At 45.0% G+C, this 18,681-nt stretch overlaps 1 protein-coding gene across 2 annotated transcripts in view; it reads right to left on the minus strand.

Annotated features, from left to right (window-relative positions):
• YEATS4 (YEATS domain containing 4) overlaps nt 1-18,681 on the minus strand; it is a 45,747-nt gene continuing 27,066 nt past the window's right edge. Inside the window, exons 3-6 of one of the 2 annotated variants that reach the window (XM_068117220.2) lie at nt 12,074-12,168; nt 11,834-11,926; nt 4,249-4,336; nt 1-335 (exon numbers count right to left, since the gene is read on the minus strand). In XM_068117220.2, the coding sequence (XP_067973321.1) occupies nt 172-335; nt 4,249-4,336; nt 11,834-11,926; nt 12,074-12,168 (440 nt within the window). In that variant the 3' untranslated portion in view covers nt 1-171. The remainder of the gene's footprint in view (nt 336-4,248; nt 4,337-11,833; nt 11,927-12,073; nt 12,169-18,681) is intronic. The other variant, XM_068117221.2, reaches the window with a different exon arrangement.

Below are 18,681 nucleotides of genomic sequence, written 5' to 3' on the forward strand. Positions count from 1 at the left end.
CTTTGTCATCTATTTATTGACAATTACAATTCTTTACATCACGGAGGATGAAAAAAAAACACAACACTTTAAGCAATGTTTGGATCTGGCTTACCCTTAAAGTCCACCAGCTCGTACCTGGACAAGTCACAACTGAATTAATAGCTGCAACGGACTTCAGAGTTCTGATCCTCACTCCCTGCCGTCCTGAAGTTCCAGCCGGCGTATCTCTTCCTTGTGTTTCTGAACGGACTCGCGGCTCGCCCTCAGTTTCTCCTTCAGTACGGCAATCTCGGCCCCAATTTTCCGTCGAGCGCTCTCCAGCCGCTCTATTGTCCTAGCCTCCAGGTCTCCAACTGCAAGGCAGCATGAGGCCACATGCAGTCATTCTCAAACCGATGAATCAGCAATTTTAACAGCCGCAGATTGATATGGGGGTGTTTCAAAGGTCTTGGTACTATTTCAATACTTTATTTTGAAAAAGAGATTACAAGAGACAAAATTAACAATCACTCATCATAAATAGAGACTTGAACATTGTTTTTTGTTTTTTTGGCACTTTGATCCACCAAGATTGAACGGTATGAATGCTGTGTTCGATGTGACCTCCACACCATGCCAGGCAAGCGTTCACACTGACAGGGAAGTTTTGTATCACCCTCTTGCATGTCAGATGTTAGATGGATCTTACACTCCCCCAATAGCTCTCTTGAGCGACTAGATGTTACCGAGGGTTGTCTTTGTAAACATTCTCCTTCGCGTAGCTCCACAGAAAAGTCCAGCAGTTTTCGGTCTGGTGAATGTGGAGACCAGATGTGCTCTATCCAGAAGGAGGCTGCCCTGTCACATGGATAAAATGTCATGTTCTACCTCAGGATCTGAAAGACAGTGTGAAAGACCAAGCTCCTGTTGGCATCGTCGAGAGGAACTCCTTAGACCGAGTGACAGATGGTATCACCCCCCTCGATGTCCTCCTTTGAATGGCAAGTCTTCTTTCTCCCCGATTTATTGAGATTGTGAGCAATGCCTTTTTTCTGGGGCTTCTTGACATTGTGAAGAATACAGTTCTTGCTGGGTGAGCTCCTCACTTCAAAATGTTTGTGATAAAACTGCTGAGTCTTGATCAAAGACTTCGTCTCAAGGTACCATACTAATACTACCATTTTACTTTGTTGTTGTGCTGCGTGTGACATATTCACTCCGGACTAATGAAACCTGGTGGAGACTATTTACCAACTTCCGAGAACATAACCTGTAAAATAAAAGAATGGTCAATAAAGACAATCCAAATCGTACTAAGGCTTTTGAAACACCCTGTACAAGCCTTTCAGATTGTCTTGTGCTCTACAATGGAGATGAGGTGGTAAAGGAGAAATCCCATGACTTAGATATTGCTACAGGTAGAGAGATGTTATGTTTTGCACATGTGATCTTTGCTAAAAACTGAAGATTGTTTCACAGGGTATTAAAATAGACTCTGGTACACAGAGGGTACAGAATGAAGGGGGGAGAGAGTTGGGACAAGCAAAAGAAACAAGATTGAACATTTAATGCAGAGACAGGGTCAGGGTATATAAATGGCAGTACATCTGAGAATGAACCAGAATGGCACTCGGTAGGGCACATCCCCCAGGCTGTACAATTTTTGTTTAGTATCCCACTGATAGGCCGGATCTGGATTCGGACCGAAACCAAAATCTAATCGGCTTGTTCTTGTCACCTAACCAACTCATCCACCAAGTTTAGTCACAACTTGTCCATAACTTTTTGAAATATAATGTTATATATCGCTTTTCACCTGATCTCTCAATGGGGAAGAATCACGAAAAAATTAAATAATTCTCATATCCGAATCCATATTCAGATCTTCACCAAAATCGAATCGATTAATCCTTGTCACATACACAACCTGTCCAAGTTTCGTTCAAATCCGTCCATAACATTTTGAGACATCGTGCTATATATCAGTTTTAGCCTTATCGCTCAATGGTGAAGAATCACTTTTAAAATTCGACTAGCTGGATCCGGATCTGGATCTTCACCAAAATTGAATCAATTCGTCGTGCGAAGTCCTTCCTTGGCACACCTGAGCTCCTCACCACCTACAAGGCTTTCATCCGTAGATCAATGGAATACTGCTCTCCACTCTGGGCCAGTGCTCCTGCCTCACACCTAGCTTGGCTTCATGCTGTAGAAACCAAAGCTTTCAGGATCAATGAAAGCGATGGTATCTCCCGCGATGAAGCCGATTCTGAGGGCCTTTCACTCACTCACCGCAGGCAGGTAGGTGGTCTTTCTGTCTTCTACAGACTCCTCTCTGGCCTATCTCCCCCAGCTCTCTGTGCTGTATCCCCCAAATATTCCTGCAGGACGCACAAGAACTGCCAGCAACCCTCTTCTGGTGAAACTGCCAAAATCAAGACTCTGCTCACCTTCACTCTTTCCTCTTTTCCTCCCACCTCTTCCTCTTTTCTCCCACCTCTGGAACAAACTCCCACACTCTCTTCAATCCCACTCCTCCCTCCAGGTCTTTAAAACAGATGTTCACCACCATCTCTTATCTTCCCCCATCCAAAACCTTGATCTTTTGAACCCGCGTTCATACACCCCGAATCCACATCTTTTAATCCCCGACTTCATTCCTGAAATTCCTTGTAGTGTCAATTTATTTTGTACCGTGTCCCCCCCCCCCCCCCCCCAGTCCTCTCCCTTCGAACAGATCTCCCGATGTCCCTGTTCTCGACTGTTGTGCTTGTGTGCTTCCCTCTCTCTCCCCCTCCCCTTTGTTTTTTGTGTTTGATGTGCTAATACGTGTTTGATGTGCTAGCTCTTAAACGAGCCTCGATCTTGGATACATAAATAAATAAAAAATTCTTCCCTGTCACATAGGCAACCTCTCCACCAGGTTTCAGCTGAATCCGTCCATAACGTTTTGAGATATTTTGCCATATATATATATATATATATATATATATATATATATATATGTCTGTTCAAGCCCCATCACTCAATGGTGAAGAATCACTTTAAAAATTATATGATCTGGATCCAGATCTTCACCAAAATTGAATCAATTCTTCCTTGTCACATACGCAGCCGGTCCACTAAGTTTCGTCCAACTCCGTCCACAACTTGAGATATCCTGCTATATATCGTTTTTGGCCCTATCTCCCAAAGGTGAAGAATCACTTAAAAAACTAGATGGTATTCATAGAATACTTACCCTGCACAGTCAACTTGTTGCGAGCCAACTGTTCCGTTTTTGAACATTTTAAAAATTTGATCCAATATGGCTGCCAGACCATGTGAGCGATTACATCATAAATTTATATTCTCTAATATAATTGCTGCATAGCTCATGCTCAATACATTTCAAACTGATCAGACCAAGCGTTGTCCCTGTCGAATTATGACGCCATAATTATGGCACCAATGACATCACCATTAACAACACATATTCCACACATGGAGTTCTTTACAATGAGCCATGTTTCAATTTTTTCCATGCAGCGGTTTTGGAGATATAGAGGTGCAACATTTTTCAGTTTTCCCAAGATGGCGCCTGTACCACATGACCTATGACGTCATTATTATTAAAATATTGTACAGGAGGCGGCACTCCTATGGTGAAAATTTCGTGTCCATCAGACCAACAGTTGCTGAAATTTTTAAAATAAAGATCGGATGGATAAGTGTATTTGTCGAATTATGACGTCATAACGAAGGCACCGATGACATCATTAATAACATGTCTTATTCCCCATGGGGAGTAGTTGACAATGAGCCAGGTCTCAATTTTTTCCATGGAGTGGTTTCAGAGATACAGAGGTGTGAAGTTTTTCCAAGATGGCGCCTGTACCACATGACCTATGACATCATAATAATCATTAAAATATTCTTCAGGAGGAGGCCCTCCGATGGTGACAATTTTATGTCAATCGGACGAACGGTTGCCGAGAAAATGAATTTTTTAAATGCAGACACGGCACACGTACACGACTGAATGCTTAGCCCCGCTTTTCGCTTCGCGAGCGCAGGGTAATTATAGTAGTCGGATCCAGGTCTTCACCAAAATCTAATCATTTCGTCCTTGTCACATACACTACGTCTGCCAAATTTCGTCTGAATCCATCCACAACCTTTTGAGATATTTTGCTCACATACAGACAGGTGTGAAAACTTAAGATCCATGCACCTTCGGTGGCGGAGGCAATAATGAAAAAGCTACAACAGTTGAACTCACACATCAATTCCACCTTCTGCACTTACAGTCCGTCTCGTGTTTATGAGGTCCAAGAGTGAGCTGGCGTGACGTCGTTAGAAGTTGCTGCATCATGGCTGTGGGGTCTTGAAAGATCTACGGAGAAAATGAAGAGTAAGGAAAAATACGAGGCTGAGTTAAAGAAAAGGTTAGTTCGTAGTTGCAAAACAATTTATCATAAAAGGAGACAGTAGTTAGAACAAGCATTCTGAGTATTGCGCTGCAATACATGTCCCCTACCGGCAGTCTGTCGTCCGGAAAACTGTTGGGGAAATTACCAAAGTTCAAAGTGCCATAACTTTGTCAAAAAAATGATCGAAACGTCGTAAAGTTCGAACTTGATCTGTAACTTATCATGAGGAAACCATGCACCAAGTTTGAAATCATTAGCATTAAGAGTTTAGAAAAAAAGTCCGGAAAACTGTTCTTTGCGTGACGGACAGACAGAGGGACGGAGTGCAAACCTATAGTTCCCTCCGGTGTACACCGGTAGAGGACTAATAAGGGGTTATCTATCTATAATTCCAGTAATCTCTGTGTGTATGTTTGTATGTTTGTATGTATGTATGTATGTATGTATGTATGTATGTATGTATGTTTGTCTGTGACCGCTGTTTCTCGACAACTACCGGTCCGATATACTTGAAACTTGCCAGGTATATTGCTGGGGACCCGAGGATGTGCCTTTTCAAGGTTTGAAATTAATCGGACAAGTAGTTACCGAGCTATGGCGATTTAGCCGTTCGCCGTTCGCTTTGGCGTTGCGAATGGACCAAACCATTTCATGTAAATAGAGGGGGGGGGTTCTGTGGTCGTTGCGAATGGACCAAACCATTTCATGTAAATAGAGGGGGGGGATTGTCACCGTACTCGCAAGCCGTTCGCCGTTCGCTTTGGCGTTGCGAATGGACCAAACCATTTCATGTAAATAGAGGGGGGGGGATATAATTTTAGATATATATATAGTACGGGCATATATATAGTACGGGCATGCCCTAGTATCTCTGATTGAGTCTGTCCGTTGATGGGTGTGGCTTCACCCGTTGAGGGAGTGGCTACATCCGTTATGGGAGGGGCTTCAAAAACAAATCTCCACCAAGATCGACTCAAACATAATCCATAAACGAAGTGAATCAATGCAAATTAAGCAGACGCGACAATGTAATGGTTCGAGCATCCACTCCAAGTTTGGGAGGTTGGTGATTCAAATTTAAATCATACCAAAAAAAATGTTGTTTTTTTTGTTGTTTTTTAAAATGGCTCTTACTGCTTCCTTGCTTGACGGATGCTCAGCATTTAATAGGTTATGAGAATGGGCAATCCCCATAGATTGGCATCCGTGGGAATGAGGAAAGTCCTTCGGAAATGTCCCGCTGAGTGCGGTGAGAAAGGCGTCGCCATTGTTGCGATATCGCCGGGACCCAGATTTTCTCTAACTCTGTTGCGACGACGACTTTGCGAAAGCGGGGGTACACCATCCTGGATGTGGTTGATCGCTGGGTCCCACCTGGGAGATTGATTGGCTGTCTCCATGCAGCAGGTTTGTTCGAGAGAACTGTATGGGGCTATACAACAACAATAACAACAAGACAGGAAGGGTCTGCCACATAAACATTCTGTTTATGTACCCTTTACCAGTCAATGCGATCTTTAAATTGTAGCTAGGAAAATGGATGAATCACCTTCTGCATAAAGGTGTGTTATGCTGCTAACAGGGCCATTCTGTGTTTCACACAGACAAACTGAGCTGGAATGTGTATTTAATTTTGATAAAATAAGTCACATGGCTGCAGAGGCACAAATCAAGCGAATAATGTTGGTAACATGCTGTAACATAGTGTCCCATAAGTCTGGAACCATCCCATAAGTCTGGAACCATAGGGCAAAATGATTAAAACTGATCATTTTTCCGCTTCCGGTTCCCCGGGTGAGGTTGTGTCGTCTGAGCTCGTTCACGGCCACCAAAGTGAAGTTTTTATTTTTTTTCAAAGTGAAGTTTTTATTTTGCTGTGTATGTTTACTGTGTGTTTCTAGTTAGATCTTGTTTTGCAATTCATGCAAATTGTGTGTATTAGTCAGCCAGTTTGTTCGTACGTGTTTGGGGCCTGGTTAGCCTCGAGGCCTGCCCAGTCTCCTGGTCGGTCTGTTGTTTATTCACGTCCGTTCTTTCTCTGGACCCTTTTTTTTTTTCACTCCCTACTTCCACCTAACCTCTTACCCTTTGTTTAATGTATTAAATACAATATATATACAGTATATATAAAAATATGTATGTAATCATAATAACAATTTCCTTCTCTCCTCGCGGTCCCCCCTCCCCCACCCTGTTGTCTCGCCACTCCCATTTTCTTTCCATCATATCTCCGTCCTCTCCACGCCGTTTTTTTTTTTTTTCCCCACCTTTCCAATCTGTGAATAATTCACCATACTCCTTCAACCTTTCTCCTCCTTTCTCAGATCCGCTTTCATCTAACCTTCAAAAAAAATAGATACTATTAACGAAGAATATAAAAAGGAAGCCCCTCCTCCCGTACTAACAAATTGTTTATACACCACCCAATTCCTTCACTCTCCGCTCCTCTGGCTTGTTAATCTCCTATTCTTCTGCATTTCAGCGAATTTCCCAGACTGTTCACGGTTTTGTTTTAAAATGTTTAAACTCCCCCCTGCCATGCTATATTATAACTCGCTATTCTTCTTCCTCTTGTTGGGCGAGCCTGGTGTTGGTGTAGGTTTTACCCTGGTGTTGGGCTAGCGGCTAGGGTGCCGGCTTAGGATCCTAGGATCCTGGGTTCGAATCCCGGTCAATCGCTGAATTAACGCCAGGGGGGTTGACTCAGCCTGTCATCCTTCCGAGGTCGGCAAATTGAGTACCAGTTCACTGGTAATTCCCTGCTTGTCGTTAAAGGCGGCAAAAAGGGTTGGCGTCAGGAAGGGCATCCGGCCGTAAAACATTGCTTCCAAAAGGGGACCGAAAAACAACAACAACCACAGTTCCCGAAAAAGGCCAACCCCCGCTTGCGGGGGAAAATGGCCTCTAAAGGTGGTTTTTATTCTTCTTCCTCTTCAAAAGGCTTTTTTCAATTTCCTCTTCAATTCATTCCACTTCAAAAAAAATAATTCTATCTATTACAGTTTTTCCTTTCTTCATTCACTAAACTCACCTTCATTTCACCCCTTCTCTAATGTTTTCAAACGGATCTCTGACTTGAAAATCTCAAGAAACCCGGTTTGTAATAAATGTTCGATTTTCATTAATCGTCCAATACTTTCAAAGGCGGCAGGAAGAGCATCCAGCCGTAAAACATTGCTTCAAAAAGGGGACCACGGTGCCCAAAAAAGGCCAACCCCTGCTCTGCGGGGAAAAATGGCCTCTGAAGGTGGTCCCGTCCAATACTTTCAAAACTCCCAACTCACCCCACCCCTTCTAATCTCCCAACTCACTCTCTCCTTCTAATCTCTCCCTCACTCCTCCCCTTCTAATCTCCCCCCTCACCCCTCCCCTTCTAATCTCCTCTCGCTCCAGCCATGGCACCTCGGCAAAGGACTTCTGCGACTCATTGGGACAAACAAAATCTGTCAATTTCCCGACCCGGATCTGTCAACGGTACATCATATCTTCCAGTCTTGGTTATGACAAACTTCCCTGCATGTGTCTGCTGCTCTTCTTCTGCTCCAATCGGTTAATCTGATCATTTCCTTGTAAAAGTGGACGTCTCTCTGGCCATTCTCAGAGAGCCTCCTCAGCGTCGACGAGTCTGGAATTTCACTCAGGCCAACTGGCACGGTCTTCAAGCAGCGATCAATCATCTGGCCTGGTCTCCCATCTCTACTGTCTCTGACATAAACTCATCCTGGGAATTCTTCCAAAGAAAATTGCTCTCTCTCATGCACAGATTTATCCCATCTCGTCTTCAGTTGTTGTAATACCCTTTCTCCTGTCCATGGTACACTGAATCTTGTGCTGAGGCAGTTGCCCTGAAACAACTTGGATTTGCTTTCCATGAGGCGCTTGCAACGGAAGGCTATCTCCTCCGTTCCTTTCACAAAGCTTGGAACAAGTGTGTGTCTACCCTCAGGAGAGCCAGGAAACAATATCTCTCGGATGTCAAGACTGATCTCTCAAACCTGTCCCCTCCTCCAAATCCTGGTAGCATCTGCTCAAATTGTTCCCCTCCATTCCCTCCCTTACCTCAAACGGCTACACAGCTGACACCGCACGTGACAAAGCCTAATGCCTCAACTCTGTGTTTGCCTCAAAATCTTGTGTCGCAAACCCGTCTCTCTCTGTACCCACCGTACCCAGTCGTACCCAACTGCTCTTCGACTATGTGTCCTTCTCTCCCGACAAGGTGGAGAAGTTTCTTTCAAACCTCGACTCTGATTCTGCAACTGGGCCAGACGGCATCAGCCCACGGGTCCTAAAATCCTGCTCTGCCGCTCCATTTCACCCTCTCTCAATTCTCTTCACCCTCTCTTTTGCTCAAGGTCATCTGCCATCAGCTTGGAAATCAGCCAACATTACCGCTTTACACAAGAAAGGTGCAAAAACAGACCAATCGGCCTGCTCCCAATTAATCAGCAAGGTCATGGAATTAATCATCACTTCTGACATCAAATCCTTCCTCTTCTCCCATGGCTTGATCTTGGATCATCAATTTGGATTCAGACCAGGTCACTCTGCTCTGGACATGCTGCTTCTGCTGTCTCAACAATGGATGGAGGCCCTAAATGCCAAACAGGAAATCAGAGCCGTCTCCCTTGACATATCTCGTGCCTTCGATACGGTCTGGCACCCCGCTCTGCTCACCAAACTCTCCTCCTATGGTATCCATGGAAACCTCCACGCATGGTTTGCGGACTTCCTCTCTGGTCACAGTCAACATGTGGCCCTGAAAGGAATTCTCTCATCTTCCCTTCCTGTCCAGGCTGGAGTTCCTCAAGGCAGTGTTCTTGGCCCTGTGCTTTTTCTAGTCTTAATTAACCCTTTGAGTACGGGATTTAAAAATACCCCTGGTACGGGATCAATTTGGCATTACAGGAATCCAACCACGTACTGACGATCTATTTATAGGTATAGTCAATGACGTGCAGTCACGTCATCCGTACACAAAAAAATTTCGGGGGTTGCGGCACTGGACGTCATCCGTACTCAAAGGGTTAATGATCTCTGACTCTCTGGAAAATCCTCTATCTCTTTGCTGATGACTCCACTCTGCCGCTCCATATCTCAACCCTCAGATCGACAGGCTGCAGCCTCCTCACTCTCTGCAGACCTGGACAAAATCACAAACTGGTCAAACAAGTGGAACGTCTTTCAATCCTGACAAATCTCACGATCACTATATCTCTCCGAAAAGACGGACTGGACAACCCTCCCATCTACTTTCTCCAACAATCCTCTCGAATAAGTTCTGTCACTCAAGCTTTAGGGTCTCACTATCTGTCATTATCTTTCCTGGGAAAACCACATTTTCAAGCTGGCCTCCAAAGCCAGTCACCGACTGGGCATCCTCCGTCATGCGAAGTCCTTCCTGTGCACTTGTGAGCCCCTCACCACATACAAAGCTTTCATCCGCAGCTTGATGGAGTAACTGCTCTCCCCTCTGCGCTGGTGCTCCTGCTTCACACCTAGTACAGCTTCACGCTGTTGAAACCAAAGCTTTCAGAATCATTGGAATCTCCCGCGATGAAGCTAACTCTGAGGGTCTTTCAGTCACTCACCGCAGGCAGGTTGGTCATCTTTCAGTCTTCTACTGATGCCTCTCCGGCCTAGCTCCCCCTGCTCTGTCTGCGCTCTGTCCCCCAAATATTCCTACAGGTCGCACAAGATCTGCCAGCAACCCTCTTCCAGTGAAACTGCCAAAATCAAGACTCTCTGCTCAGCTCACTCCGTCATTCCTCTTTACTCCCACCTATGGAACAAACTCACTCACTCTCTTCAATCCCACTCCTCCCTCCAGGTCTTTAAAACAGCTGTTCACCACCATCTCTTATCTTCCCCCATCCAAAATCTTGATCTTTTCTACCCCCGTTAATACAACCCAAATCCACCTCTTTCAATCTCAGACTTCATTCCTGAAATTCCTAGCAGTGTTCATTTGCTTTATATCATGTACCCCCCCCCCCCCCTCCCTCCCTCCAGCCCTCTCCCTTCCACAGATCTACCGACTTCCCTGTGTGCTTCCCTCTCTCTCCCCCTCTTGTCTCTCGCTCCCTTTATTAAATGTTTTATGTGTCCGTTTATGTTTTTTGTGTTTAATGTGTTAGCTCTTCCACGAGCCTCGACTTTGTATACAAAATGAAATATACATATATAAAAAACGGCTTGTATTCACAGAATGTGTTCAATGTGTTCAATGTGTTCAACCATTATGATTGATACAAAAATGCAGACAATGTATCCAGTCAGCAGTCACATGGCGAATGGTGTCAAGAGTGATGGTGTTACATGCGTCGCTGAACAAACTCCCACACTCTCTTCAAACCCACTCCTTTCCGTGTAGACCAACGACTTCAAGTGACCCCAGAGATTTAAAAAAAAAAATAATCAAAGGGCTGAGATTGGGGCTCCTCGCCAGCCACTCCACAGACGTCCCATCCAATAACCAGGGAATTACCGGTTCAGCCACTCTCTTATGCGGATGCTGTAATGGGCAGGAGCATCATCCTGCTAGAACCATGTTGGGAATGGGGAATGTTTCTTCATTGAGCATATGCAAGTAAGCATCTCCTGTGACTGTGCTATCAAAAAAGAAGGGGCCTGTGATGCGGTCTTTCCAAATGCCACACCACAGCATCACACGAGCGGCACCTTGTTCCTTTGAAGCAGTAAACCAGTGAGAGTTGTCTTGTGACCAGTAGCGGGTGTTGTCAGTTTACCTCAACATTTGCGTAAAAAGCAGCCTCATCACTGAACAGAATGGTGGATGGGAAATCAGAATTTTGAGTACATTGTTCCATAGCCCATTCACAAAATTCCATCCATCGGTCCAAATCATCTTCGCTTAATTTCTGCAGGATTTGAAGTTGTAAGGATGCAATTTGTGTGCTTGAAGAATGCGGTGGATACTGCTTATCGACACTCCTGTGCCCGTGGACAACCGCCAGAGATCTTTTGGGGCTTTTCATATAATGAGTGAGAAGGGTAGTAGCTGTGGTCGTCGGTGGATGTCCTCAGAGGTTCACAGCGTGGTTTATCTCCTATGGATCCCGTTTCCCTGAACTTTGCTACCAGTTTGCCTACACAGCTGTGTGTAATCGGCGCGCGGTCCGGATGCAATATGTTGAATTCCTCAGCGACCTCCATATGACTGATTTCCTACAAGCAGGATTACTGGATGCATTCTTCCTTACTCAGCGACATCATGGACACCTGCAAAAAACTAAATAATCATGAAAATATCATTTTTAAACGAAAAAAAAAATCATGAATGACATTTTTTCCCAGTGGTTCCAGACTTATGGGACACCCTGCATATTTCTTTCAAATTGAAAGTGCAGGTACAACTTACATTGGTTTTTAATCCATTGACATGAAGTGACATTTCAATACGTCTTATAACAGGAGTTGCGGGCATTGTTCAAACTCACCATCTCGTCATAGAATTCAGACACCAAAGCCTTTTTGCCCAACATAATATTCGGTTCACTGTGAAACAGCTTGAGGAGGTGGTAAACAGTGACCTGAATGAATGAAGAGATAAAAGCGTAGTATTTTTGAAACCTCTTCCATTCACAATACAATTTACCAAAACCTTGAAGCAAACAGGAAATCATGCACAAAACGGCTTCGTGCACAAAACCCTTATGAGCCAAGAAGATCACACTCACCGGCCTTTCATTGGGGTCGATGAAGAAAATTTTGATGATTATCTCAAATTCTCCCCATCCTGTCTCTGTAATTTCGTATGGGGGCTTGGTAACTACTACGGTTGGGAGGTAGGATGTGAAAATACGGGATGCAGATCATGGATTATATGCACTAGCAACGGTACCCGCCCTATGGGCGGGGCTTCAATTGGGAGGCACAAATGAAAAGGCAAAATATCAGAAATTGAAGGCTTTTTAAATTTTAAACGATTCATATAAACATCCGTTGAATCATATCACACGCAAATCACCAAAATCTAAACAGTACATGGCGTCTATTTTGAAAAAGAAGATTGAATTCTGCAAAACGGAAGCGGCCGCTACACGTCTTTCTCAGTCGCACGTATATGTGTGAAGAGTGCGCGCCGAATCTGTAACACGGAAGCGACCACTACACCTGTTTCTCAGTCACTTCGCACACGCTGCCGTGTTACATTGGAGCCGCACGTTTATATAGGAAGAGTTCGTCAGGAGTCGATCTACTCTCTCCTGGTACGTAGAACTTCAACAAAAGCCACATCACTGTTCATATCGGTAAATATTATTCCATAGTGTTTGGAAAAACTAGAAAATTGGAAAAATTGGAAAAACAATATAGCCTATTTTACTCCAGGGGGTCCTCGGACTACTCATGCAAAATATCGTTGCGATCGGTAGAGCCGTTTTTGCGGTACCTTCGAACGGACAGATGGACGGACATTTGGTGAATTATAGTAAGATTATGAGCAGAAGTCCATCATAAAAATACCATTATATTTTTTTAAAAGGAAGATTTATTCATGTGCTGGTTGAAAGATCTCAAAATGGGAGGTTAGATATTTCTTAACAGCAAAGAAAATAATTTTTTTGGGAGCGATCAAGGTAGCTGTCTGTTGTCTATACACCACCCATGTTCAATTATTTTTGTCCAATTGAAAAAAACTTGTAAATTTCCCATAGGTATGGATTAATTTGAAGTAACTTGTACTTTTAAATATATATTTTTTCTCTACGAGGAGTGTTTCCATGTTTCAGGGTGGGATAGACAGACAGCATTAGGCGATTATATATATATAATATACCAGCAGAGCCTACCCGTTGCTTAACTGACGGACCAATTAGTTATCCTGTTTGACAAAAATTGCTGTATTGAACCCCTCCCCCTCACCCCTTTCCCGTAAATATATATACATATATACATACATACATATATATATATATATATATATATATATATATATATATATAGTTGCGGATCTCAGCGCCAGCCTTTTCCCCTTACCAAGGGGGGGGTTAGTCCCCTTGTCTTTGACTAGCCGACGGGACCCGGGACCTATGGCGTCCCTCCCGGACAGCGCGAAGTAAGGTCGTAGGACTAATCACTAATACCTAATTACTCGCGCTGCCCAGAAACGAGGAAATAAGCCCCGCCCGAATCACGGGTGTTGGTGGATACGCCGAGCGGTAGCGAACCCGTGACCCGAGCCGTTATCAATGACTAAACCCGATCCAAGCGGTTCTTAATTGTGCCACGCTTACCCAATGATGGAATTCACAGAAACGGTCGAATTTGGAAGAAAGGAAGAACAGAATTTATTTATACAATGTACAATGATTAGCAGAAGAAGACTGCAGCCTTAAACAGTCTTATACTTATCCCCTGGACAAACGGGCCCGTTCACACTCAGACACACTCGCACGGGGTTGCAGACGAACAGGTTGATGGTCCAGGGATGGCGTCCGGGCAGCTCTCCCTCCGGTCCCCAACTCGCACCGCGAAGAAGATGTATACAGCGGCCAGGAGGTCTCCGCGTGTCGTTGGCGCGCACGGGATTATTACAGGGTGAACGGGAGGGCTGGCAATGGCGGTTAATCACTCGCCGCTGCGGCCGCATACGTAATAGTTCAATAAATGCGAGCAATGCGCTTCCAAGTCCTTGATACTGTCGTATGCACGCGCGACTTCGTGAGTTCTCCAACAACCAATCCTCATCAGTGCTCTCCAACAAGTCCTTTTCCAGCCAGTCCTCAAGTTCTCTCCTCACGAGACCTGTTTAAGGGCTTTTGCGAAGGCTTATATAGCCCTGCCCAGCAAACTCTCTGGAACTTACCAGACGTTCTTCACCATGCCCAAACACGCCATGCCCTCCGAGCCCTGGTTGGCTGGGAGCCCTTACCGTCACCGCCTCTGACGTGCTCCTCGACTCTGCCACACCCCAACCTCACGCTCCCTCTTTTAAGGCCTACCTCATGTCACTTGGCTAGTTTCGCTGCTGGCAGCGAACAAAGGGCAGCGAACGCTGCTGGCAGCCAAAGCGTAACAAATTGCGGGTAGCCAAAGCGTAACAAACTTGAGGGATGCCAAATGGGGCACGGGATCGATTATGCCCACTGATGTAATTGGGGGGTGGCGCAAAGATGAAAGGACCGAAGCTCATTTCTTTACACAACGCAGATATTACTAGGGAAATGGCCTATTCTTACACATACTATGACATAACTAATACTCTCAGTGGGCCTACGTGTTGCTTGTGGACTAACTATGGGGGGCAAACCTTTAGCCTTTAATGATGTCATATATACAAATCTCAAAACCATATCAATATATTCTATCTTCTTCTATTATATATATTGTTACGGATCTCAACGTCGGCCCCTTTTTCCCCTTACCAAGGGGGGATTAATCCCCTTGTCTGCGACTGACCGACGTGAGTCCTGAAGCTGCCCAGCTCCCTCCACGAGGCAGGTGAGCAACCTCGTTCGAGACCGTGGACAAGATGTTATTTTGCCGAGTGGATTAGCAGGCCGCGGCTCGAACCATTAGCAATACTAAACCCGATCCTAAACGTTGGCCAAATCGTGCCACAGGTATTCAATGGGGAAATCACAAAGACGATCGAATGTGAAGAAGAAGACGAAGGTAGGAAATAACAGGATTTATTATTATTTACACAAGACTAAAGGAAGAGAAGAAAACAAATGTAATTTACAGGGAAATGGAAGGAGCAGAAGGACACAGAGCAATTTCTAGCTTATCTATACAGGCTTAACTTATACCCAGGACAATACAGACAGAACGAACTCACTCACACGAATAGGGAATTGCAGATTGGATTGGCTGGAAGGAGAGGAAGGTGGGACCACAAGGCTGGAAGGTTTGGCAGGGCGGCACAGCAAGCAGGTCCTCTCCGGGCTGGAAGCGAGCAAGGCGGCGGCAGGCACACGTATTTCGTTGACACGCCTCTGGCTCCCTCGGTCATCTGCTGCGGTCATCTGCTTAAGCAGTCCCTCCCAACTTCCTTTTATAAGGCGCGTGGCGATCAAGCCGCCGGCCTTTTAGAAACGCCCATCGGTGAGCTCACCTCGGCCTGGATTGGTCGCGAGGGCTCACCGATCCCGCCCCCTTGATGAGGCGTTGGCAAAGCCACGCCTTGTTCCTGGCGATTGGTTGACTCCTCCCACCTTCTTCTCCGAGATGACCTCGCCATAATGGCGGCAAATGTAGTTGGCAATGCGAATGGCAATGACGCAGTTGAAAATGGAGGATCCCCAATTGTAAGGGGATCTATCTTATTTCATCTGGTGCAATGCAGTCAACTAATGGGAAACAGAGCCTTATACTAACATAGAATAAGAAATAACTATAGAGAGGTTCTATGATGGCCTACGTGCTTGTATATGGACTAGCTACGGTGCACTCATTTCAATTAACAGCCAATTAAAAGGGGAAATGTACACAGGAAATTTAATACTAAATTTACAAAGTGAAGGTTCTAAAAACCGTAACAATATTATTATTTTTATTTATTATTATTATTATTATTATTATTTTATTTTATTTATATTATATTATATTATTATTATTTATTATTATACATATATAAAAGAAAGTTGTTTGTTTGTCTGCGCAAGCTAATCTCCTGAACGGTGAAAGATAGGAGGAAACCTCCAATACAAAAAAAATGTCGGGACGGGCCCCGGGAAGGTTATAGGCTAGGTGGCGAGGCCGGTCGAGGCCGCATCGGCCGGGCTGGGCCCATTTCGCAATTAAAAGCCGAGCTGAATTATAGTAGTCAATCTTCGACGGCCACGAGTAAAAGCTGAATTATAGTAGTAAATTCATTCAAAAAGAACCCGGGCAATGCCGGGTGCTTTCGGCTAGTATGTAATGTAATGTGTGTGTGTATGTATGTATGTATGTATGTATGTATGTATGTATGTATGTATGTATATATATATATCTATGTATATATATCTATGTATATATATATATATATATATATATATATATATATATATATATATATATATATATATATATATATATATATATATATATATATATATATATATATATATATATTGTTGTGGATTTGAGAATTGTGTTTTTTTTGTGTGTAAATATCACCCTCCGTGTTGTGTGTAAAGGTCAAAGGTTGTCCCTTAGTTAGTCCATATACAATCACTTAGCAAATCATAGATTTCCCTTTTCATTAGTTATCTCCTTATTATGTGTATTAGTTTAAGGCTCTGTCTTCCATTAATGGACACTGCATTGCACCGAATTGAAATAAGGTAGATTCCCTTCCAATTCCCCATTTGTCAGCAATTGCCAACTGCACTCCACCATTAGCCACGAGGTAATTTCGGAGAAGGCGTGTCTCCGCCATCGTCATCGGAAGGTGGAGCCAGCGAGCCCCCACCCGCCAATCAGGACTGGTGAGATACCAGCACGGGCGTGGCGCGGGTTGATCGCGAGGCGCGATATAAAAGCGCCCGCGCAAGCCTTTTGGGGGAATGCGGCAGATGAGTCTTTGGGAAGCACGTGACGCACCCCCAGTCCCCCACCTGAGACGATTGAGGAAGTGGATGACCAAGGGAGCCCCCACGAACCAACGAGCTTGGAGACCATCGCCGTTTTTACCACGGCAGCTTGAGCGGTGACAGCAGTTGCAGCGACAAAGCAACGTCGCCGTACGAGAGACGGTTGAGGAGAGTCAGCGGCTGCTCAACTCGGGCCGCGATCATACCAACCACCAGCATCCTCCCCGCCTTGTGATCCCGCCTCGTCCGTCCAGCCATTCCTCTGCTTCAGCTGAACCTTCCTCTCCTTCCAGTCCTTCGTTCCTGCCTTCAGCCCACGTGTAAGTGCGCTTGTAGTCTGTCTTTTGTCTTGTCCTGGGGTTAAGTAAGACCGTTTAGTTAAGCTAGTGTTGCACTGTGTCCTTCTGGTCCGTCCCTCTTTCTGCCTTTATTTTATTATCCTTCCTCCTCCTTGGTTTCTTTTGAATTGTAAATAGTAGTAATAAATTATATTTGTATTTCCTACCTCTGTCTTCCTCTTCTTCACATCCGTCGTTTTTGTGATTTCCCTCATTGAAAACCTGTGGCGCGATTTTGGCCAACGTTCAGGATCGGGTTAGTCTCTGCTAATGGTTCGTGCCGCGGTTGCTAGACCGCTCGGCAATTCACATCTGTCCGCAGTTACGAACGAGGTTGTGCACCTGCCTCTTCGGGGGTAGCTGTGCAACTTCAGGACTCACGTCGGTCAGTCAAAGACAAGGGGGTTGATCCCCCCTTGATAAGGGGAAGAAGGCCGACGGAGAGATCCGTAACAATATATATACATATATATATATATATACATATATATATGTATGTATATATATATATATATATGTATATATATATATATATATATATATATATATATATGTACTAGCGGGGTCACCCGTGGGAATCCCACGGGCATGGATGTGTGTGACATTTCGACATATTGAGTTATATGCTGCACATTCATTTTTACAAAATGGTTACTGGCAAGTCATCAGATCCAGAAATGGTGTGAATTTAGTTATTTCACATAATATGTGACCCCTCACTCCTCTCCACCTGACACTCTCCTGTCTCCACCTGACACTCTCCTGTCTCCACCTGACACTCTCCTCTCTCCACCTAGCACTCCTCTCCTCTCCAAACCCTCACATCCCTCTCCTTTCCAATCCCTCACCTCTCCAATCCCTCACACTCCTCTCCTCTCCAATCCTTCACACGCCTCTCCAATCGCGCCTCACACTCCTCTCCAATCGCGCCTCACACTCCTCTCCAATCGCGCCTCACACTCCTCTCCAATCGTGCCTCACACTCCTCTCCAATCGTGCCTCACACTCCCCTCCAATCACTCCTCTCCAATCGTGCCTCACACTCCTCTCCAATCACGCCTCACACTCCTCTCCAATCGTGCCTCACACTCCTCTCCAATCGCGCCTCACACTCCTCTCCAATCGCGCCTCACTCGCCTCTCCAATCGGCTTTCCCCGTCTCGTTTCTCTCCTTTTTCTCCCGTCTCGTTCTTTTTCTTGCTCCAAATCGGCCCGTCGGAATCGGAAATCGGCCCGTCTCGCCCGTCGGCCCGTCGGAATCGGAAATCGGCCCGTCTTGCTTTTGTGCTTGTGCGTAAATAAATTGTGTTCATGACACCATTTCTGGTGTTGGGCTAGCGGCTAGGGTGCCGGCTTAGGATCCTGGGTTCGAATCTCGGTCGATCGCCGAATTAATGCCAGGGGGGTTGACTCAGCCTGTCATCCTTC

This window comes from Myxine glutinosa, chromosome 5 (genome assembly GCF_964187855.1).
Source record: "Myxine glutinosa chromosome 5, kmMyxGlut1.1, whole genome shotgun sequence".
NCBI lineage: Eukaryota > Metazoa > Chordata > Myxini > Myxiniformes > Myxinidae > Myxine > Myxine glutinosa.